We start from the raw sequence: 23,911 nt of genomic DNA, 5'->3' as shown, positions 1-23,911 counted from the left end.
GTGATCAGACTGTACATTGTAACTTTGTAGAAGGAGGAGGCGGCATTTCCTCAGTCTCCCCTTCTCCAGTGATCAGACTGTACATTGTAACTTTGTAGAAGGAGGAGGCGGCATTTCCTCAGTCTCCCCTTCCCCAGTGATCAGACTGTACACTGTAACTTTGTAGAAGGAGGAGGAAGCATTTCCTGTATATACAGGTCCACTTTAATAAAAGAAAATCAGACAGAATACAGAATATCAACATACGAAGCATGAGAAATATCCTCCTCGGGGGGGCAGCGCGGGATATAATGAGTATATTGGACACTAAACATGTATGCATTGTTGTGTGTATACCCCTCCCCTCCCCACCCCCATATAAATATTCCAGACGCAGCCCACTGATCCCTACCCCCAAAGAGGTCCCGCCCACATGACTGATGTTTGGGTCTGGGGTTGAGGAGAACCTAAAAAGAACGAGCCTTTGGCTTGGGGAGTCACAGTAGACATCTACTGACATCATGTACAGCCAATGTGTTTCGGGGGGCGGAGGCCCCTTCTTCAAACGATTAAAAAAAAGAAAATGAACATTGAAAATATATTATCCTCGAAGAAGGGACCCATCACCCACAGCCCACTGATCCCTACCCCCAAAGAGGTCCGCCCACATGACTGATGTTTGAGTCTGAGGTTGAGGAGAACCCAGGAAGAACGGGCCTTTGGCTTGGGGAGTCATAGTAGACATCTGTTGGCATCAGGTACAGCCAACGAGTTTCGGGGGGGCGGAGGACCCTTCTTCAAATGATTAAAAACAAGGAAATGAGCTATGGAAATATATTCGTCTCGAAGAAGGGACCTTTTCCCCCACGAAACACGTTATATGATTCTCTTAACCAATAAGTGTTTTATCCAAATCGCCGGGCTAAACGGCCATTTTTCAAGGTTCCCAAGACCAGCCTGAGGAGCGATTCATACTTCTGGACCGCCACGGACCATAACCAGGCCTCTATACTCTGTTGATTGGCCTCCTTAAAGGAGCATCACCTACTGGTATGATATAAAATGTATCAGTCCAGGGTTTTCATCCATCCCCCCGATATATTTTACCCCACCGTAGTCCATATGCAGCCACTGATTCCTACCCCCAAAGAGATCCCGCCCATATGACTGATGTTTGGGTCTGGGGTTGAGGAGAACCTAGGAACGGGCTTTTGGCTTGGTGAGTCATAGTAGACATCTATTGGCATCAGGTACAGCCAAGAGTTTCGTGGGGGTGGAGGCCCCTTCTTCAAACGATAAAAAAAGGAAATGAACTATGAAAATATATTAGCTTCGAAGAAGGGACCCATCACCCACAGCCCACTGATCCCTACCCCCAAAGAGGTCCATCCCACCCATATGACTGATATTTGAGTCTGGGGTTGAGGAGAACCTAGGAAGAACGGGGCTTTGGCTTCCTGAGTCATAGTAAACATCTATTGGCTAAGAGCATCAGGTACAGACAACGAGTTTCGGGGGGGCGAAGGCCCCTTCTTCAAACGATAAAAAAAAGGAAATGAACTATGAAAATATATTCGCCTTGAAGAAGGGACCTTTCCCCCCCAAAACACGTTATATGATGATCTTCGGCAATAACTGTTTTATCCGAATCGCCGGGCTAAACGGCCATTTTTCAAGGTTCCCAAGACCAGTTTGAGGAGCGATTCATCCTCCTTGACCGCCACGGACCATAACCAGGCCTCTATACTCTGTCGATTGGCCTCCTTAAAGGAGCATCACCTACTTGTATATTATAAAATGTATCAGTCCAGGGTTTTCACCCATCCCCTCCCCCCGGATTACTGGGGCAGAATAGCAGAGAGTTGGATTTCGTTGTTCCCCAGTAGGACGTTCCTTTTCACTCCTGTCCCTCTGTTGACCACCTTCACCTTCAGCCTGAGATGCTCCAGTTCCCCTTTCTCGATGCCTTCGAAGTAAAAGTCCTCGTTAAAAATGGGGTTCCTGCTCCGGCGGATGACGGTGCTCCTCTGCTTCTGTAGCTTCCCCGGCATGAGGCACATCACGACGCAGCAGCTGATGGCCTTGGGGTCTTGGTATGAGAGGTAGAGGTCCTCGACGTTGACTAGCTTCACCCTTAGACGCCCCAGCTCCTTCATATACTCCACGGACAAGCGGACAAGACCGCCCTTGCTTAGCGGGACCTCAGTCTCTTTGGTCAAGTGGTCCTGGCAACAGATAAAGTCAAAGTGGAAGATGGGTGGTGGGACCAGGTGGACCATAGAGGCTCGAGGGTTCTCATGGTCCTTCTTGGTGGGTAGGTTTGGACTGGTGTCCGTTGAGCTGGTTTCCTCAGTGGACAGGGAGCTGGCCCGCGTCAAAGACTTTATGGTCAAAGTGCGAGAAAAGGCTGGGGGTTTGCTGGAGGTTTGACCTACCGGACGCCTGTCGAAAGACCGGTTCAAAAGGGGGGAGCTAAACGGGGAAGACTCTGTAGAAGACGTGGTGTCACTGTCCGGGGTCGTAAAATGAAGGTCATGGGAAGAGGCCTTCCAGTTCAAAAAACAGTCTGGATCTGATGGAGAGCCCATCTTCAGCTCACAAGGTCCATGCGCAGGACACATCTGGTGGAAGAGAGACTCTCTCCGTCGGGTATGCGGGCTCTCCGACAGGTATGGACCCCCCATAATGGAGGCCGCCATGCTGGAACCGTGCTTCTGCTTTGGACTACCGCATTCCTGCTCTACATCTTCCACCTGAATGATGTGACGGCTGGCTGACCTCAGCAGAGCCCTTGAGGTGGACTTGGATCCCGCTTCTGAAACTTTCTTCTGGAACCACTTCCCAACGTTCCCACCTCTGTCCGGTAATGGGGACAGCTTTGGGGGGATGAAGAAAGAAGGGATCTGATCCGGTGTGAGAATATTTGGACAGGACGGCAGCAGTTTCTTCTTGGAGCAGAACATGATGATCTGAGGGTCTAGAAGAAGATCTGAGAAGGAGGAAAAAAGAAAAATTAGTGTTTTGCGCCCTCTAGTGGCCACATAACGTACCCATCAAAGATTGTTTGGAAAATATAACAAAACAAGCTTGGAGTTTTCTACTCAAAGTGAAGGAGGAAGCATTTCCTCAGTCTCCCCTCCCCCAGCGATCAGACTGTACATCGCAACTTTGTAGACCCACGAGTGTACTCCTTACCCATCAATAAAGTGAAGTTCTCTCAGTCCTCGGTGACTATTTTTGGTCCTCCCTGTGACTCCTCCGCTTTTATCTCTCTAATTAAATCTTTAATAGCTCCCATCAGCTTCGGCGCCCCCCTCCCCCCCTGTGGTAATGATCAGAGGAAATAGCGTCCATTCAATCCCTTCCATTCACGGGGTAATCACCTCGCCGATTCAACAAGGCGGGGGCGAATAATTGCCGATCGTTTTTTGTGTTCATTGATTCGCATGAACTATTTTCCTCTTTGATCCTCGGGCCAAAACCCGGACGTCAGCGTCGTACGGACCGGGAGGGGGTCCTCCAACAATTACTGAGCACAAATTACAATTTTGGGAAATTACGGAGAGATATTTCGGCATCAGAAAAAGGTATAAAAAATTCTAAATTTGACTTTGAAATCAGTAAAAAGTTCTCACTGGAAGAATCCACGTGATACATGGCGTGCTGATTGCTGAGGGCACCAGGTCTACATTGGATCAGATCTATGGTCTACATTGGATCAACCATTCATAATGGAGAAGGGTCATTTCCGACGCGTTTCACCGAAAGACTTTGCTTCTTCAGGGGATCGGAAACTGGAGAATGATCCTGAACATCACATGGTCTACACGAGCCATGACATTTGATGAATCATTCATAATGATGAAGGCATATTTCCAACATGCTTCTCAGGTAGACTTTGCTTCATCAGGGGAAGGGAAAGGACCACAATCCTACACGAGCCATGACATTGGATGACCCATTCATAATGGAGAAGGGTAATTTCCGACGCGTTTCACTGAAAGGCTTTGCTTCATCAGGGGATCGGAAACTGGAGAATTATCCTGAACATCACATGGTCTACACGAGCCATGACATTTGATGAATCATTCATAATGATGAAGGCATATTTCCAACATGCTTCTCAGGTAGACTTTGCTTCATCAGGGGAAGGGAAAGGACCACAATCCTACACGAGCCATGACATTGGATGACCCATTCATAATGGAGAAGGGTAATTTCCGACGCGTTTCACTGAAAGGCTTTGCTTCATCAGGGGATCGGAAACTGGAGAATTATCCTGAACATCACATGGTCTACCCAAGCCATGACATTTGATAAATCATTCATAATGGTGAAGGTTCATACCCAACGCATTTCACAGACAGACTTTGCTTCATCAGGGGATCGGAAAACAGGATGATCCTGAACATCACATGGTCTACACGAGCCATGACATTTGATGAACCCTTCATAATGGTGAAGGGTCATAACCAATGTGTTTCAACAACAGACTTTGCTTCATCAGGGGATCAGAAAACAAAGAATGATCCTGAACATCACATGGTCTACGTGAGCCATGACTTTGATGAATCATTCATAATGATGAAGGCATATTTAAAACATGTTTCTCAAGTAGACCTTGCTTCATCAGGGGATCAGGAAGGGAGCACAATCATGAACAATCATGAATCTCATACTTTCTACATGAGCGATGACATTGGATCAACCATTCATAATGATGAAGGTTCATATCCAACGCATTTCACCGACAGACTTTGCTTCATCAGGGGACCGGAAAACAGAGAACGATCCTGAACATCACATGGTCTACACGAGCGATAACATTGGGTTCACCATTCATAATGGTGAAGGTTCATACCCAATGCATTTCACCGACAGACTTTTACTTCATCAGGGGATCGGAAAACAGAGAATGATCCTGAACATCACATGGTCTACACTAGCCATGACATTTGATGAACCTTTCGTTATGATGAAGGCATATTTCCAACATGTTTCTCAAGTAGACTTTGCTTCATCAGGGATTCAGTAAAGAAGCACAATCATGAACCTCATATGGTCTACATGAGCCATGACATTGGATCAGCCATTCATAATGGTGAAAGTTCACCCTCAACACATTTCACTGATAGACTTTGCTTCATCAGGGGCTGCTGGGGAAAGGTGCATTATCATGAACATCACATGGTCTGCACAAGCTATGACATTGGATCAACCATTTATAATGGTGAAGGTTCATTTCCAACTCGTTTCTCAGATAGACTTTGCTTCATCAGGGGATGGGGAAAGGTGCATTGTCATGAACATCACATGGTTTACGCGATCCATGACAATGGATGAACCATTCATAATGGCAAAGGCTTGTTTCCAACGTGTTTCTCAGACAAACTTTGCTTCCTCAGGGGATTGGAAAATGGAGAATGATCATGAACATCACATGGTCTACACAAGCCATGACATTAACCATTGATAATAATTAAGGTTTATTTCCAACATGTTTCTCAGGTAGACTTTGCTTCATCAGGGGATGGGGATAGGACCACAATCATGAACATCACATGGTCTACAAGAGACATGATATTGGATCAACCATTCGTAATGGCGAGGGGTCATTCCCAATGCGTTTCTCAGGCAGACTTTGTGTCATCGGGGGATGGGGAAAGAAGCACAACCATGAACATCACATGGTCTACATGAGCCCTGACACTGGATGAACTATTTCTCCGATAGACTTTGCTTCATCAGGGGACTGGAAAGTGAGAATGATCATGAACATCACATGGTCTACACGAGCAATGACATTGGATGAACCGTTCATAATGGTGAAGGATCATTCCCAACATGTTTCACCGATAGACTTTGCTTCATTAGGGGAAGGGAAAGGACCACAATCATGAACATCACATGGTCTACCCAAGCAATGACATTGGATTAACCATTCCCAACGCATTTCTCCTGTAGACTTTGCTTCATCAGGGGATCAGGAAATGAGAATGATTATGAACATTGTATGGTCTACACGAGCCATGACATCGGATGAACCGTTCTAATGGTGAGGGCTCATTCCGAACATGTTTTGGAAGTAAACTTTGCTTCATCAGGGGACGGGCAAAGGTGAATGATCATGAATGTCACATGGTCTACAAGAGCCATGACATTAGATTAATCATTCATAATGGTGAAGGTTCATTCTCAATGTGTCGTGTATAGGGCGGCCCATTCATTTCAAGAAAAGAAGTCCCTCAGGCTTGGTTTACATTTGTGCTGTGTGGCAGAGCTGTGTAAATCTCAGGACTGGATGGATGAAAATACACCTTTTTGGCCCATCTTGGTATTTCCTCTGCACATTCAGCTCTGTGCTAGAAGTCCAGCTTTTTGAAGACACAGTAACAGGGTTTCGGAGTCCTGAGCTGTGCCGGAATCAGTTTCGGGGCGCGGTGGAGCCTGGCGGCACGTTCTCTGTGCCAGAAAATTCCACACAAGACTGGCACTGGGGTATGCGTTGGCGGGCCGAACAGTCGTCCAATGAAAAGACTAAACAAGTGACAACACGAGAGGGTGACACGCCAGAAATGTTCTAAAATACGACTCATCGCTCGCTCCCAACCAAATATCGTGGAGATCCGAAGGATCAGATTTTGGTTAGAAGTGGAACTCTGGACAACATTTCTTTTTTGTTTCAGGGTGGTGGTGTGAATGGTTAAGTCTTGTGTCCCCGAGTTCCCATTGGGGAGATTTCCCCCACTTCCTGTCCCATTGACCACACAGGAGGTGAAGAGACATTGGCCAGATGGGGACGCAGACGACCCTTCCTTGCTTTATCTCAAGCAAAATGAAAGTTTTTGCTCCAGTTAAACTTCAATGGGACTCTATATCGGCTTTGTAAATATCTTGAGGCCCATAATCACATATTTTGGGCCGGTGAAAAGGTGCTGTGAAGGCCGAACCATTCCTTTATGGCTTCATAATTCCACCAGTCCTTGTCCTAGTGAAATAGGAGGACAAAGCACATCAGTTCCTTCAGGAGTAGAGTTTGGTGGTAAGTGCTCTTGATGATGAGCAAGATATATGAGTTCAAAGCTTTCCTTTACCACTTTATAGTTCCACCAGTCCTGGTCCTAGAGAAGTAGGAGGACAAGCAGCTCCACTCTGTCTGGATTGATAGTTCAGAGGTAAGTCCTCTCCACAGTGAGCTGGTGGTAGGAATTCAAGCCTTACCTTTACCACTTTATAGTTCCACCAGTCCTTGTCCTCGAGATGAGCACCTCATTAAACTTTTAGAGGAGGAGAAGTCTGGGAGGTAAGTGCTCTGGATGCTAAGTAGTGACGCGAGTCTGAATTATTTCTTTACTGCTTTATTATTCCATAATTCCACCAGTCCTTGTCCAGGAGAAGGAGCACACCACACACACCATGTGAGAAGGCAATGGCTAGGAGGTAGGAGCTCCAGATACCTCAGAAGCTGCTGTGAGTTCAAACCATTCCTTTAACACTTTATAAGTCCACCCACTCTTGTCTAGGAGAAGGAGCACACCATGTGAGAAGGTGATGGCTAGGAGGTAGGACCTCCAGGTACCAAGAAGGTGCTGTGAGTTCAAACCTTTCCTTTATGAGTCCAACCAATCTTGTCCAGGAGAAAGAGGACACCACACACACCATGTGAGGTGATGGCTGGGAGGTAGGAGCTCCAGGTATCAAGAAGGTTCTGTGATTTCAAACCATTCCTTTAAGAGCCCCCCCACTCTTGTCCTGGAGACATAGGAGGACAAGCACAGTATACTATGTAAGGAGCAGTTCGCTGGTGTTACATAGTTAGTCTGGCTAAAAAAAAAGACAAACGTCCATCTAGTTTGGTGTGATGGAACTATTCCTTTACTAAGTCCACCGGTCCCAGGCCTACAGAAATAGGCGGATGAGCACAGGGCACTCCATAAAGAGCAGTTGGCACAGTGGTAGGTTCTCAGACTGGTGTGATGGAACCATGCGTTCAAGCCATTACTTTATAATTCCACAAGTTCTGGTCCTAGAGAAATAGGAGGACAAGCAGGTCAACTCTGTCTGGACCAGATAGTCTGGAGGTAAGTTCTCTAGACAGTAAGTGGGTGATAGGAGTTCTAGTCATTCCTTTATAAATTCACAAGTTCTGGTCCTAGAGAAATAGGAGGACAAGAACAACAACTCTGTCCAGAGCAGATAGTCTGGAGGTAAGTGCTCTAGTCAGTGATAGAAGTTCAAGCCATTCCTTTATATTTCACAAGTTCTGGTCCTAGAAAAATAGGAGGACAAGCATGTCATCTCAGCCTGGAGCAGATAGTTAGGAGGTAAGTGCTCTAGACAGTGATTGGGTGTTAGACGTTCACACCATTCCTTTACCACTTTATAATTCCACAAGTCCTGGTCTTAGAGAAATAGGAGGACAAGCATGACAGCTCCACCTGGAGCGGATAGTTTGGAGGCAAGTTCTCTGATCATTGAGTGGGTGTTGGGCATTCAAAACTTTCCTTTACTACTTTATAATTCCACAAGTTCTGGTCTTAGAGAAATAGGAGGACAAGCATGACAGCTCCACCTGGAGCAGATAGTTTGGAGGTAAGTGCTCTAGACAGTAAGAGGGTGATAGGAGTTCAAACCATTCCTTTACCGCTTTTAATATCAAAAGTCCTGGTCTTAGAGAAATAGGAGGACAAGCATGACAGCTCTGCCTAGAGCAGATAGTTTGGAGGTAAGTGCTCTAGATGGTAATAAGATGATAGGAATTCAAATCATTCCTTTAAACACTTCATGAGTCCACCCACTCTTGTCCTGGAGAAGTAGGAGGCCGAGCACAGTGTACTATGTAAGGAGCCCTTCACTGGTGTTACATAGTTAGTCTGACTGAAAATAAGAGAAAAGTCCATCTAGTTTGGTGTGATGGAACCATTCCTTTACTAAGTCCACCAGTCCCAGGCCTACAGAAATAGGCGGAGGAGCTCAGCACAATCCATGAAGAGTGGCTGGTACAGCGGTAGGTTCTCCACCTAGTGTGATGGTGCCATGTGTTCAAACCAATGCTTTACCGCTTTATAATTCCACAAGTCCTGGCCCTAGAAAAATACCAGGACAAGCATGGCATTCCGTCTGGAGCAGATAGTTTGGAGGTAAGTTCTCTGGACAGTAAGTGGGTGACAGGAGTTCAAACCAATCCTTTACCACTTTATAATTCCACAAGTCCTGGTCCTAGAGAAATAGGAGAGCAAGCACATCAACTCAGCCAAGAGCAGATAGTTTGGAGGTAAGTACTCTACACAGTGAGTGGGTGATAGGAGTTCAAGCCCTTCCTTTATAATTTCACAAGTCCTGGTCTTAGAGAAATAGGAGGAAAAGCAGGTTACTTCTATCTGGAGCAGATAGTCTGGAGGTAAGTACTCTACACAGTGAGTGGGTGATAGGAGTTCAAGCCCTTCCTTTATAATTTCACAAGTCCTGGTCTTAGAGAAATAGGAGGAAAAGCAGGTTACTTCTATCTGGAGCAGATAGTCTGGAGGTAAGTACTCTACACAGTGAGTGGGTGATAGGAGTTCAAGCCCTTCCTTTATAATTTCACAAGTCCTGGTCTTAGAGAAATAGGAGGAAAAGCAGGTTACTTCTATCTTGAGCAGATAGTCTAGAGGTAAGTGCTCTGGACAGTACGAGAGTGATAGGAGTTCTAACTGTTCCTTTACCACTTTAAAACCCCACTAGTCCTGGTCCTAGATAAATACCAGAACAAGCATGGTAACTCTACCTGGAGCAGATAGTTTGGAGGTAAGTTCTCTGGACAGTAAGTATGAGAGTGATAGGATTTTGAACCATTCCTTTATCACTTTATAAATCCACCAGTTCATGTCCTGGAGAAATAGGAGGACAATCGCTCTATAATACGTAAGGAACAGTCGGTGGGGTGGTAAGTGCTCTGGTTGGTGTGATGGCACCGTGGATTCACACCAATTTTATAAGTCCACCAGTCCTTGTTGTGTTACAATATCAGACCAAAGACGGGCACAGGACAACCCTGGATTAGTGGGCTAGGTGGTAAGTGCTCTGGCTGGTGTGAAGGCACCATGAGTATGAAATCCTTTCATTTCCACTTTATAATTCCACCAGTCCCAGTTCTGGAGAAACAGGACAATCTAACCATACTACATTAGGAGCAGTTGGTGGGGGTGGTAAGTACTCTGGCTGCTGTGATGGCCTGATGAGTTTGAACCCTTTCTTTAGAACTTTATAATTCCACCATTCCCAGTCGTGGAGAAATAGGAGATGGATCCTCAGAGCCCCCCTCAGGAGCAGATAGTTTGGAGGTAAGTGCTCTGGACAGTGAAATGATCACAAGAGTTCAAACCATTCCTTTGTCACTTTTTCCATCAGTCCTTGTCCTCAAGATGAGACCATTACACTTTGAGGAGAAGTCTAGGAGGTAAGTAGTGACGTAAGTTTGAATCGTTCCTTTACTGCTTCATAATTCCACCAGTCCTTGTCCAGGAGAAGGAGCACCCCACACCGTGTGAGAAGGAGATGGCTGGGAGGTAAGTGCTCCAGATGCTCAGAAGATATCATTTCTGAATTATTTTGTTCTTCATGAAGATTGGAGCCGAATTACCGAGAAGAAGGAGGTTCCTCACCTGAGACCTCATTACCTGAACGTGATTTAGTTTTTTTTTAATGGCAGGGGCCCACATCTGAGGTGGCTCAGCAGGTTAATGGAGACAACTGGTGGTTTATAGCCCTGGGTTCAAACCCTCTTACTGATGTTTTCACACCGAGCATTGGAGAGATTCAAAATTCAGAATGGCCAGTTGTCACCTGAGCCAAGCACATGGCTGAGAGGTAAGTACTTGAGATGGTGAGCAGGAGCTGTGAGTTCAAATCATTCTTTTACCATTTTATAAATCCACCAGCAACTGCCTTGGAGAAGTAGGACAACCACACCACACCCTGCGAGAAGCAGATGGGAGGTAAGTTATGTAGATACCGACAGTGAGCTTGAACCATTCCTTTACAGCTTTATACTTCCACCAGAGAAAAAAATGTTGAAGGCACCTTACTGTGAGAGATGGATATGACTAGGAGGTAAGTACTTGGGTTGGTAAGTAGTTGCTTTGAAGGCCAAACCATTCTTTAACTGCTTCATAATTCCACCAGTCCTTGTCCTAAAGAAATAGGAGGAGGAGCAGCACTCAATGCTACGTAAAGAGGGGGTGGCTTGGAGGTAAGTGCTCCAGCTTCTAACATGGTACTGTGAGTTCAAACCATTTCTTTACCTCTTCATAATTCCACCAGTTCTTGTCCTGGTGCAACAGGAGAACAAGCACCTTTGGGAGCAGATAGTTTGGAGGTAAGTTCTCCAGGCAGCAAGAAGATGATAAGAGGTCAAACCCTTCCTTTACCTCCAGCTCTTGTTGTGAAGAAATAGGACGAGCTACGTAATGGAGTGGTTGGTTAGGTGGTAAGTGACCTGCCTGGTGTGGTGGCCGTGTGAATTCAAACCATTTCTTTACCGCTTAATAATGCCACCAGCCTCAATCCTGCAGAAATAGGAGGACAAGCACATCAAGCTGCCTCAGGAGCAGCTAGCTTGGTGGTAAGTGGTCTGGATGGTGAGGAGGTGGTGTGGGTTTGAACCCTTCCTTTAACATCTTGATAATTCCACCAATCCTTGCCTTGGAGAATTAGGAGGACGGACATACCATGCAATGTAAAGAGATGGCTTGGAGGTAAGTGCTCTGGATGGTGAGGAGATGGTGTGGGTTTGAACCCTTCCTTTAACCTCTTAATAATTCCACCAATCCTTGCCTTGGATAAATAGGAGACACCATGCAATGTAAAGAGATGGCTTGGAGGTAAGTACTCTGGCTGGTGAGCAGGCATCTTGGGTTCAAACCATTCCTTTACCTCTTTATGATTCCACCAGTCATTGTTCTGGACAAATAGGAGGACGAACACATTGTTAGATGTGAGGAGGAGATGGCTCAGAGGACTCATAGCCCACAATGAAGGCTGATGGCACAGTGGGGCTGAGAGTTCAAAACCCTGAGCAGACTCCTGGTGATGCTGGTCAAGTCACCCCACATTCAGGTCCAGTGCTGGATGTTGGCCTCATGTAAGTGAGCAGGTCTCAAACCTGTGACAAGTCAGGACACCTCCATTGTGCAAGGTGGCCCCAGTCAAGGCACCACCAGTGTCCTAGGCACAAGGTGTGACCAGTGTGAAAGGTGACCCCAGGCACGTCAATGGGGCTGTGCCTAGCATCACATAAGATGTTGACCTCAAGAAGACATATGTCAGCAAAGGCTGACAGCTGGTCTTGATTGGCTCCTTTAATTTTTTAAGTCATATCTCAAAGAACTTCCACCATTTTACCCCTTAGGTGATGGAGTCTGGAGTCCCACCTCTTAGCTCACATGTGACACACCACAGTGCCTGACCACATTCTGGTGCACCTGTGAGACACCAGCATCTCCAACACTGGGATTCCTTCATCTCACATGCTGGAGGCACCTGCTGCTACTGACAGGTGAGACAAACCATTCAGGGTTCTCCAGGAGATGTCAGCTCTGGGATTTGATCCTACAGCTCCAGGGTCTGAAGCTGGAGGACGTACCACTGAGCCATCTCCTCCTCCCACACTCCAATGTGCTCGTCCATCATACTTCAGGACAAGAACGAAATCTAGAACCCTCTAACACTCTCAACCTCCCGCTTCAGGATTCATTTCATTCTTAGATTACATAACAGGAGCCAACGGAGTCCTGGCATTGGCCTCAACCGACAGAGCTGAAGGCGATCTCGATGAGGTAGACCTGTGGCCTCCTAAGCACATTGGGGACTCTTGTATGATATGAAGACACATAACAGACAGAAAGGGCCCACTAACAAGTTCCCTCAAGAAGGAGGAAAGAGTTGCAGAACACCCCCAAGCAGAGCCCAAGACCCTTTGCAGTGCTTCTAGTCCACATCAAGAGATCCCTCCAATGGCGACAGTGGAAAGGTAAGAATCCATGCTGGAGAGAACAGGCTGATCCTCCAAACGAAGGGCAGTACACACACTACTAAAAAGGTTAAAAAAGACCCCTTGAAGTTCTGAGACAACCTCACCACCAATGCCTCAAGGACAGTCTTTTCAGAGATAGACTGCTGGCATTCTGAATCAGAGATGGTCACATCGATCAGTGGCCTGGTCTGTGCAAAGGCCTCAGGGAGGTCAGAGATGGTCACATCGATCAGTGGCCTGGTCTGTGCAAAGGCCTCAGGAAGGTCAGAGATGGTCACATCAATCAGTGGCATGGTCTGTGCAAAGGCCTCAGGAAGGTCAGAGATGGTCACATCGATCAGTGACCTGGTCTGTGGAAAGGCCTCAGGAAGGTCAGAGATGGTCAAATCAATCAGTGGCCTGGTCTGTGGAAAGGCCTCAGGGAGGTCAGAGATGGTCACATCGATCAGTGGCCTAGTCTGTGCAAAGGCCTCAGGGAGGTCAGAGATGGTCACATCGATCAGTGGCCTGGTCTGTGGAAAGGCCTCAGGGAGGTCAGAGATGGTCACATCGATCAGTGGCCTAGTCTGTGCAAAGGCCTCAGGGAGGTCAGAGATGGTCACATCAGTCAGTGGCCTGGTCTGTGCAAAGGCCTCAGGGAGGTCAGAGATGGTCACATCGATCAGTGGCCTGGTCTGTGCAAAGGCCTCAGGGAGGTCAGAGATGGTCACATCGATCAGTGGCCTGGTCTGTGGAAAGGCCTCAGGGAGGTCAGAGATGGTCACATCGATCAGTGGCCTGGTCTGTGGAAAGGCCTCCGGGAGGTCAGAGATGGTCACATCGATCAGTGGTCTGTTCTGTGGAAAGGTCACAGGGAGGTCAGAGATGGCCTCCAGCCCCTGCAGGCAGTGCCCTAAAAGCCAAATAGAGTGGCCATAGAGGTTCCCGACAACAAGGCAAGGGATTTGGCCTCAACTGAAAGAGCTAAAGGGGGTCTCGAAGATGGGGTCTCCAAACTGTGGCCCTTTACCTGGCCCTTGGGGCACTATTCCATCCACTGACACCAACAATTAAGCATGTGTCCTCCTACTGACACCAACAATTGGGCATATATCCTCCTACTGCCACCAAGGAAGGGGCACAATTCCTCCCAATGACACCTACGATGGGGCACAAATCCTTCCACTGACACCCAACAACTGGGCATATGTCCTCCTATTGACACCAATGAAGGGGCAAAATACCTCCTAATGACTCCAGCGATGGGGCAGTATACCTACCACTGAAACCAATGATGGGACATTATTTATTCCCATTGACGCCAGGACAATGTCTACTGACACTGGCCTCCGTCCCAATGACACCAGCAACGGGGCACAATTCATCACACTGACACGAGCCATGGGGCACTATTCCTCCCACTGACACCAATGATGGGGCACAATTCATCCCACTGACTCGAGCCATGGGGCACTATTCCTCCCACTGACACCAACAACGAGGCACTATAACTCCCACTGACACCCAACAACAAGGCACTAATCTTCCCACTGACACCCAATAATCGGGCATACGTCCTCCCATTGACGCCAATGAAGGGACAAAATACCTCCTAATGACACAAACGATGGAGCAATATTCCTACCACTGACACCAACGATGGAATATTCCCACTCACACCAGGACAATGTCTACTCCCACTGGTCTCTGTCCCAATGACACCAACAATAGGGCACAATTACTACCACTGATACCAATGACTAGGCACTATTCCTCCCGCTGACACCCAACAATCGGGCATATGACCTCCCACTGACACCAACAATTTGGCATATGACCTCCCATTGACACCAATGAAGGGGTAAAATACATCCTAATGGCACCAATGATGGGATATTCCCACTGACACCAGGACAATGTCTACTCCCACTGGCCTCTGTCCCAATGACACCAGCAATAGGGCACAATTCATCCCACTGACACCAACGATGAAGCACTACTCCTGCCATTGACACCAGCAATGGAGCCCTATTCCTCCCACTGACACCAACAACGAGGTACTATTCCTTCCACTGACACCCAACAATTTGGCATATATCCTCCCATTGACGCCAATGAAGGGGCAAAATACCTCCTAATGACACCAACGATGGAGCAGTATTCCTGCCACTGACACCAACGATGGGATATTCCCACTCACACCAGGACAATGTCTACTCCCACTGGCCTCTGTCCCAATTACACCAGCAATGGGGCACAATTTATCCCACTGACACCAACAATTTGGCATACGTCCTCCCATTGACACCAATGAAGGGGCAAAATACATCCTAATGACACCAACGATGGGAGGTCTCCCCATTGTGGGAGGGGCAGAGACACAAACTACTGCAGGAAATCTCCCCATTGTGGGAGGGGCAGAGACACAAACTACTGCAGGAAATCTCCCCATTGTGGGAGGGGCAGAGACACAAACTACTGCAGGAAATCTCCCCATTGTGGGAGGGGCAAAGACACAAACTACTGGGAGGAAATCTCCCCATTGTGGGAGGGGCAGAGACACAAACTACTGGAGGAAATCTCCCCTTTGTGGGAGGGGCAGAGACACAAACTACTGGGGGGAAATCTCCCCATTGTGGGAGGGGCAGAGACACCAACTACTGGGAGGAAATCTCCCCATTGTGGGAGGGGCAGAGACACAAACTACTGCAGGAAATCTCCCATTGTGGGAGGGGCAGAGACACCAACTACTGCAGGAAATCTCCCCATTGTGGGAGGGGCAGAGACACCAACTACTGCAGGAAATCTCCCCATTGTGGGAGGGGCAGAGACACCAACTACTGGGGGGGAATCAATGAAACCTTTCATTCTGCAGCCTGATCAGTGACCCCGCTGTGATTGGAGGGCGTCATATACAGAGATATACGGAGAGGATCCCTGGATGGGGGGATGGTAATGGCTGAGCTAACGAGGTCCCGATATAATGAACGTCTAATGTCCCCTTCTACTGCGCTTTACCGCGGTTACCATAGCAACGCGTCCCCTTTGATCTTCGCCATAATAAGTAAGACCCCCCCGTGACTCAACCGCCATTGGCTGCAAGATACAACTTGTAATGATAACAGAATAATGATTGGAGGAACATTACCCCAACAACACGAGGGAACCCCACAATACACACCATTCTAGTCTGATACTGCGCTACTGCATAGGTCAGAGCTATATACAGGTCTAATAATAATATGTGTGACTGCGGGGGAGGGGACATTAGAGTGTCAGCTCCTCTGTACAGAGACTGATGTGACTGTGGGGGAGGGGACATTAGAGTGTAAGCTCCTCTGGTACAGAGACTGATGGGACTGTGGGGGAGGGGACATTAGAGTGTAAGCTCCTCTGGTACAGAGACTGATGGGACTGTGGGGGAGGGGGCATTAGAGTGTAAGCTCCTCTGTACAGAGACTGATGTGACTGTGGGGGAGGGGACATTAGAGTGTAAGCTCCTCTGGTACAGAGACTGATGTGACTGTGGGGGAGGGGACATTAGAGCGTAAGCTCCTCTGGTGCAGAGACTGATGGGACTGTGGGGGAGGGGACATTAGAGCGTAAGCTCCTCTGGTGCAGAGACTGATGGGACTGTGGGGGAGGGGACATTAGAGTGTAAGCTCCTCTGGTACAGAGACTGATGGGACTGCGGGGGAGGGGACATTAGAGCGTAAGCTCCTCCGGTACAGAGGCTGATGTGACTGTGGGGGAGGGGACATTAGAGTGTAAGCTCCTCTGGTACAGAGACTGATGTGACTGCGGGGGAGGGGACATTAGAGCGTAAGCTCCTCCGGTACAGAGACTGATGTGACTGTGGGGGGGGGGGGGCATTAGAGCGTAAGCTCCTCTGGTGCAGAGACTGATGGGACTGTGGGGGAGGGGACATTAGAGCGTAAGCTCCTCTGGTGCAGAGACTGATGGGACTGTGGGGGAGGGGACATTAGAGCGTAAGCTCCTCTGGTGCAGAGACTGATGGGACTGTGGGGGAGGGGACATTAGAGCGTAAGCTCCTCTGGTGCAGAGACTGATGTGACTGGCTCAGTGATCTCTGTACAGCGCTGTGGTATATGTCAGAGCTCTATCCCTGTATGATAATAGTGTGTGAGTTATCAGAGTGTAGTACATAGCGGTGGAGTCTCACCTGCTCTGCAGACAGCGGAGTGATCTCTCTCTCTCTCTCTCTCTCTCTGGCTCTCCTGTAGTCCCGCCACCTTTTATAAAGCCACACTCCGCGACGTCACCCCGGGCTCTGCCCCGCCCCTCTCCTACCGCTGGCACAGCTGCGCCCAGCCTGCCCGAACGTTGGATTTCCCGCACCGTCCCACCACCCTCCTCTACCCGCAGGAAAAAATATCCCCCCCCACCATTGAAGTTTCCTCTTAACAAAAGATGGAGAGTTACAGGAAACATGAAATGATGATCCTTTGAAACAAACAATGTAACCATCTGATCAAATGTTCTCCAATCCCCGATACATTGTGTTACAAAGCAGACATATAATAGATTTTATATATATATACATATACACATACATACATACATACATATATACACATACATACATACATATATACACATACATACATATACACACATACATACATACATACATACATACATACATATACATACATATACATATACACACATATACATACATACATACACACATATACATACATACATACATATATACACATACATACATATACATACATATATACACATACATACATATACATACACATACATACATATACATACATACATACATACATATACATACATACATATACATACATACATATACATACATACATATACATACATACATACATACATATACATACATACATACACATACATACATATACATACATACATACATATACATACATACATATATATACATACATACATATAGATACACACACATACATATATACACACATACATATATACACACATACATACATACATACATACATACACATATAAATACATACATACATACATACATACCTATATACACATATACACACATACACACATACATACACACACACACAGCAGAGCTGAGACTGGGTGAAAGAAGCAGCAAAAGGAGCCAATCAGGTCATGTGTTGACGGGTTAGCATGCGGACAGCTGAAGAGAGCAGAGTGACAGAGAGTCGATTTCATCGCTGCGCTGCTTCTCCTTTCACTGTCCAGTCCCAGGTTGGGGGCTCGTCCGGGATGGCCTGGAGTTTACAGGAAGTGGGTTGAAAGGTGCCGGCCATCAGACTGAGGACATCTAGCGCCGGAAAAAAGGAAGTCCTGCGGGGAAATCTGTGGATCGCGGGGGGATATGGCAGCATTTTTATGAGCCGTTCATTTTTATTCTCATATTCGGTGGTTCTGTAAAGTCAATGCGAAACCCAAATCGGTAAAATCTCAAAGAAGTAATTTTCATTTTTTTTTCAAACATGCTACAAAACAAACCCCTGGTGATCCTGCCACGAAGGTCCTTGTTCAGGCACTTCCCGTCATAGGGTGACAACGTCTCCCAGTTGTTTTCCTGCGTTGTCACCCGGGCTTCTGTTGGCCGTTTCTGTGCACATTACACGTGAAGCACCCCCCCTGCGGCAGCTTAAGTTGGAAAGGTCGCTCGGCATGCGTTGCGTTACCCCGGTCCTGCGCGGCAGTCGTGTCCCCGGGCCCCTGGGTTGGCCTATCAGAGGACGATTAGGCTCTATATATAGTACAATGAGAGGTTCTGCGGATACAAAAGGTGTCTCCGTCTCTCCGGGTTACCGATCATTATACGTCTTCTGCCGCATACCAAAGAGCTCCCGATTGAGCCCCCGGCCAGGTGCGACCGCGACAAAGACGCCCACGCCGCGCCGGATAATAGACGCCCCCGGCCCTCAATGAGCATCAATGGTTCAAGAGCTTCCGGGGGCGGCTTTAGAAATGGAAACCTTCAAAGAGAAAGAAGCTGCAGTTTTCCCATCCAGCGCCCTGGTCCGTGCGCGGCCTGGGAACACCGGCTTGTGATGAGGAGACGAATTCCGGGACATGCCCACTAATGCCGGCCATAGACGGGTCGAAAATCGGCCGATTTTCGCACAGTTAGTGTGTTAATTGGTCGGCCGTTTTTTGGGCTTTTTGCACATTTTTTTTATCGGGCATGTTGGAAAATTCGTGGCCAATTTTGACGATCGGACGATTTTCCCGGCAATGATGATAAAAAATCTGCACATGAGCCGAGAGGAAGAAGAAGAAGAAGGAGAAGGAGAAGAAGAAAGAAGGAAGAGGAAGAAAGAAGGAGGAAGGAAGAAGGAAGAAGAAGAAGGAGGGAAGGAAGGAAGGAAATAGAGAGAGAGAAAAAGAAGAAAGAAAGAAAGAAAGAAAGAAAGAAAGAAAGAAAGAAAGAAAGAAAGAGAGAAAAAGAAGAAGCAGAAATAAAGGAAGACGAAGAAGAAGGAGAAGAAGAAGAAGAAGGAGAAGAAGAAGAGGAAGAAGAGGAAAGAAGAAGAAGAAGAAAGAAGAAAGAAGAAGAGGAAAAAAGAAAAAGAAGAAGAGGAAGAAAGAAAAAGAAGAAAGAAGAAGAAGAAGAAGAGGAAGAAAGAAGAAGAAGAAGAGAAAGAAAGAAGAAGAAGAAGAAGAAGAAAGAAGCAGAAGAGGAAGAAAGAAGAAGAAGAGGAAGAAAGAAGGAGGAAGGAAGAAGGTAGGAAGAAGGAAGAAGAAGAAGGAGGGAAGGAAGGAAGGAAATAGAGAGAGAGAAAAAGAAGAAAGAAAGAAAGAAAGAAAGAGAGAAGGAAAGAAAGAAAGAAAAAGAAGAAGCAGAAATAAAGGAAGACGAAGAAGAAGGAGAAGAAGAAGAAGAAGGAGAAGAAGAGGAAGAAGAGGAAAGAAGAAGAAGAAGAAAGAAGAAAGAAGAAGAGGAAGAAAGAAAAAGAAGAAGAGGAAGAAAGAAAAAGAAGAAAGAAGAAGAAGAAGAAGAGAAAGAAAGAAGAAGAAGAAGAAGAAGAAGAAGAAGAAGAAGAAGAAGACGAAGAAGAAGAAGAAAGAAGCAGAAGAGGAAGAAAGAAGAAGAAGAAGAGAAAGAAAGAAGAAGAGGAAGAAAGAAGAAGAAGAGGAAGAAAGAAGAAGAAAGAAGAAGAAGAAGAAGAAGAAGAAAGAAAGGAAGAAGAAGAAAGAAAGGAAGATGAAGAAGAAGAAGAAGAGGAAGAAAGAAGAAGAAGTAGAAAGAAAGGAAGAAGAAGAAGAGGAAGAAGAAAGAAGAAGAGGAAGAAAGAAGAAGAGGAAGAAGAAAGAAGAAGAAGAAAGAAGAAGAGGAGGAAGAAGAAGCAGAAGAGGAAGAAAGAAGAAAAAGAAAGAAAGGAAGACGAAGAAGGAGAAGAAGAGGAGGAAGAAGAAGCAGAAGAAGAAAGAAGAAGAAGAAAGAAGAGATAGAAGATGAAAGAGAAAAGGAGGAAGAAGAAGGAAGAAGAAGAATTCCAGTCTGCTATTATATTTTACATGAAAGTATCTGAATAAAACCATCTGTATCCGCAATGGATACAAATAGATACAAATTGATACAAATGGATACAAACGGATACAAATGGATACAAATGGATACAAATGGATGCAAATGGATACAAATGGATACATTGTTGCATCCGCAAGACTTTCATGTAGAATATAACATCGGCGCTCTCTGCAGGGACAGAAGTCATCAGATGGGGGCCGCAGACGGGACAAAAATTGGCCGATTTTTTTACCGTGGGTGGTAACGTCGGCCGATCGAACAACCGATTTTTCGGCCGGTTTTCGGCCCGTCTATGGCCGGCATAAGCGCTCCTCACCAACTAAACGCCTGATGAAAGAGACATGTGACAAGTTTCTCACAGCCGCCAATCGGATGCAACCTTGCCTTGGATGCTGGACTGTGATTGGTGGCAAAAAGAGAAGCCCCTTGCTGTGTGTGGGGAAGCAGCGGTCTCTCCGCATAGGTCTGCATGGAAATGGAACTTTGCAATCAGAGAGAATGAGCGTGACGGATTGGAGAGCTCTAGGGCTCTGGATCGGGGGGGGGGGACCTCGGCAGAGAGACCACTGCTTCCCCAAAGAGTGATGTTGACAGCTTCATTCACACTTGGGGGTCTAAAGTCACATGACACTTGATGGCCATAGACTTCAATGTACACCCTCCAAAGTCGCATAAAATTCGCACCTGGATGTCATACATGCGACTTGAGGGCCATAGACCTCAATGCAAACCCTCCAAAGTCGCATAAAATTCGCACCTGGATGTCATACATGCGACTTGAGGGCCATAGACTTCAATATAAAACCCTCCAAAGTCGCATGAAATTCGCACCTGGATGTTGTACATGTGACTTGAGGGCCATAGACTTCAATATAAAACCCTCCAAAGTCACATGAAATTCGCACCTGGATGTTGTACATGTGACTTGAGGGCCATAGACTTCAATGTACACCCTCCAAAATTGCATGAAATTCGCACCTGGATTTTGCACATGCGAATTGAGGGCCATAGACTTCAATGTAAAATCCTTCAAAGTCGCTTGAAATTCGCACCTGGATGTCGTACATGCGACTTGAGGGCCATAGACTTCAATGTAAAATCCTCCAAAGTCGCATGAAATTTGCACCTGGATGTCGCACATGCGACTTGAGGGCCATAGACTTCAATGCAAACCCTCCAAAGTCGCATGAAATTCGCACCTGGATGTCGCACATGCGACTTGAGGGCCATAGACTTCAATGCAAAATCCTCCAAAGTCGCATGAAATTCGCACCTGGGTGTCGCACATGCGGCTTGAGGGCCATAGACTTCAATGCAAACCCTCCAAAGTCGCATGAAATTCGGATAAAAAATCGTTTGGAATTCGAACCGTGTATGGCCTGCATTAGAGGAGGTCAGGTGAGGGGAGGAAAGTCCTCTGAAGGTGGAGGCCTCCTTTAAGGAAGCTGTACAGGTAACGGGGTCATGTGACTGTACAGGGAACAGGGTCATGTGACTGTACATCGGGTGCACCACCAGGGAGCCGCGCCAAACCAAACACGGCTGAGATCACGGCTGGGCCGCTGTCACTCTGAGGACCTTCCTGGTTCCTCCCCGCCGTCCTCCGAACACGAGGAAGACACACACACACGTGTCACCCTTCCTAGACAGACCAGGCCTGGGACACGCTACCGCAGAGACGATCTGTTCTCATGACGGAGGATGTCCTCCGAAGGACAGGCGAGGCTCAAGTCACAATTCTCACGTGACAAGATACAGAACATTCTCTCCAAAAAGTGACAGTTATTTACAGCAGGGGCCCGGGGGGGGGGGGGCATAAATACAGATCATGGGGTCCCATAGCAAAAAACAAAAAAAAAAATGACAGTTATTGTAAGCTGGGTCCAGGAGCAAAACTACTGATCTAAAAAAAAAAAAATAATTGACAGTTATCTTCATCTGGGTCCAGAGGTATAAATACAAATCATGGGGTCCAACAGCAAAAAAAGTGACAGTTGTTTTAAGCTGGGTCCAGGACCGTAACTGCAAATCATAAGATCCCATTGCAAAAAAAAAAGAAAGAAAAAGGCAGTTATCTTCATCTGGGTCCCACAGCAAAAAGTGACAGTTATCTTCATCTGGGTCCAGAGGTATAAATACAAATCGTGGGGTCCAACAGCAATAAAAGTGACAGTCATTTTAAGCTGGGTCCAGGAGCGTAACTACAAATCATAGGATCCCATTGCAAAAATAAAAAAAAAGGCAGTTATCTTCATCTGGGTTCAGAGGCATACATACAGAGCAGGAGGTCCCACAGCAAAAAGTGACAGTTATTTTTAGCTGGTTCCATGGGCATAAATACAGATTGTGGGATCCAACAGCAAAAAAAAGTGCCAGTTGTTTTAAGCTGAGTCCAGGAGCGTAACTACAGATTGTGGGATCCCATTGCAAAAAAAAAAGACAGTTATCTTCATGGGGTCCCATAGCAAGAAAAAAAAGACAGTTATTGTAAGCTGGGTCCAGGAACATAAGTATGGGTCTTAGGATCCCACTGCAAAAAGAAAAAGAAAAAAAAAAGGCAGTTATCTTCATCTGGGTTCAGAGGCATACATACAGAGTAGGTGGTCCCACAGCAAAAAGTGACAGTTATTTTTAGCTGGGTTCAGGGGCGTAAAGTCAGATCACAAGGTACCCTAGACAAAAAAAAAGGGACAGTTAGTTTCAGCTGGGTCCAGGGGCATAAATACAGATCATTGACTCCCATAGCAAAAAAAAAGACAGTTATTGTAAGCTGGGTCCAGGAACATAAGTATGGGTAGTGGGATTCAACTGCAAAAAAAAAAAAAAGGCAGTTATCTTCATCTGGGTCAAGAAACATAAATACAGAGTATGAGGGCCCACAGTAAAAGTGACAGTTATTGTTAGCTGTTTCTATATATACAGATCATGGGGTCCAATAGCAAAAAAGTGACAGTTATTTCCAGTTGGGTTCAGGGGCGTAAATTCAGATCACAAGGTACCCTAGGTAGAAAAAAGTGGCAGTTATTTTAAGCTGTGTCCAGTATAACTACCGGATCCCATAGCAAAAAAGAAAAAAAGAAGGATCATGGGGCCCCTGGGCAATAGGGGATCATGGGGCCCCCGTGTCCTTGCCCAAACTCAAAAAAGCCTATGAAAAAGGTACCAGGGGCATCTCATGGGGCCCCTTACTGACCCCAGGCCCTCGGGCAGTGCCCAAGTTTCCAAATGGTCAGTCCGCCCCTGGTCCAGAGTAATAAATACAGAGAATGAGGTCCCATAGCAAAAAGTGACAGTTATTTTCCGATGGGTCTGGGGGCAGAACTAGATTATTGGACCCCACAGTAAAAGCAAAACCAAAAAATATATATTATTAAGCTGGGTCC

General features: G+C 46.6%; 1 protein-coding gene across 1 annotated transcript; it reads right to left on the bottom strand.

Moving 5' to 3' along the window:
* Positions 1–383: 383 nt before the first annotated feature.
* LOC149436189 (C2 calcium-dependent domain-containing protein 4C-like) lies at positions 384–2,965 on the bottom strand. The gene has a single exon (XM_089661905.1). The coding sequence runs from the start codon at positions 2,940–2,942 to the stop codon at positions 1,818–1,820; it is 1,125 nt and encodes a 374-aa protein (XP_089518031.1). The 5' UTR covers positions 2,943–2,965; the 3' UTR covers positions 384–1,817.
* Between the last annotated feature and the right edge of the window lie 20,946 nt (positions 2,966–23,911).

Source organism: Staurois parvus, unplaced genomic scaffold (assembly GCF_062004578.1).
Source record: "Staurois parvus isolate SC_StPar_1 unplaced genomic scaffold, SC_StPar_1.0 ptg001403l, whole genome shotgun sequence".
NCBI lineage: Eukaryota > Metazoa > Chordata > Amphibia > Anura > Ranidae > Staurois > Staurois parvus.
Note: the sequence above shows the minus strand (reverse complement) of the source record. Positions and strands in the feature narration are given on the sequence as shown.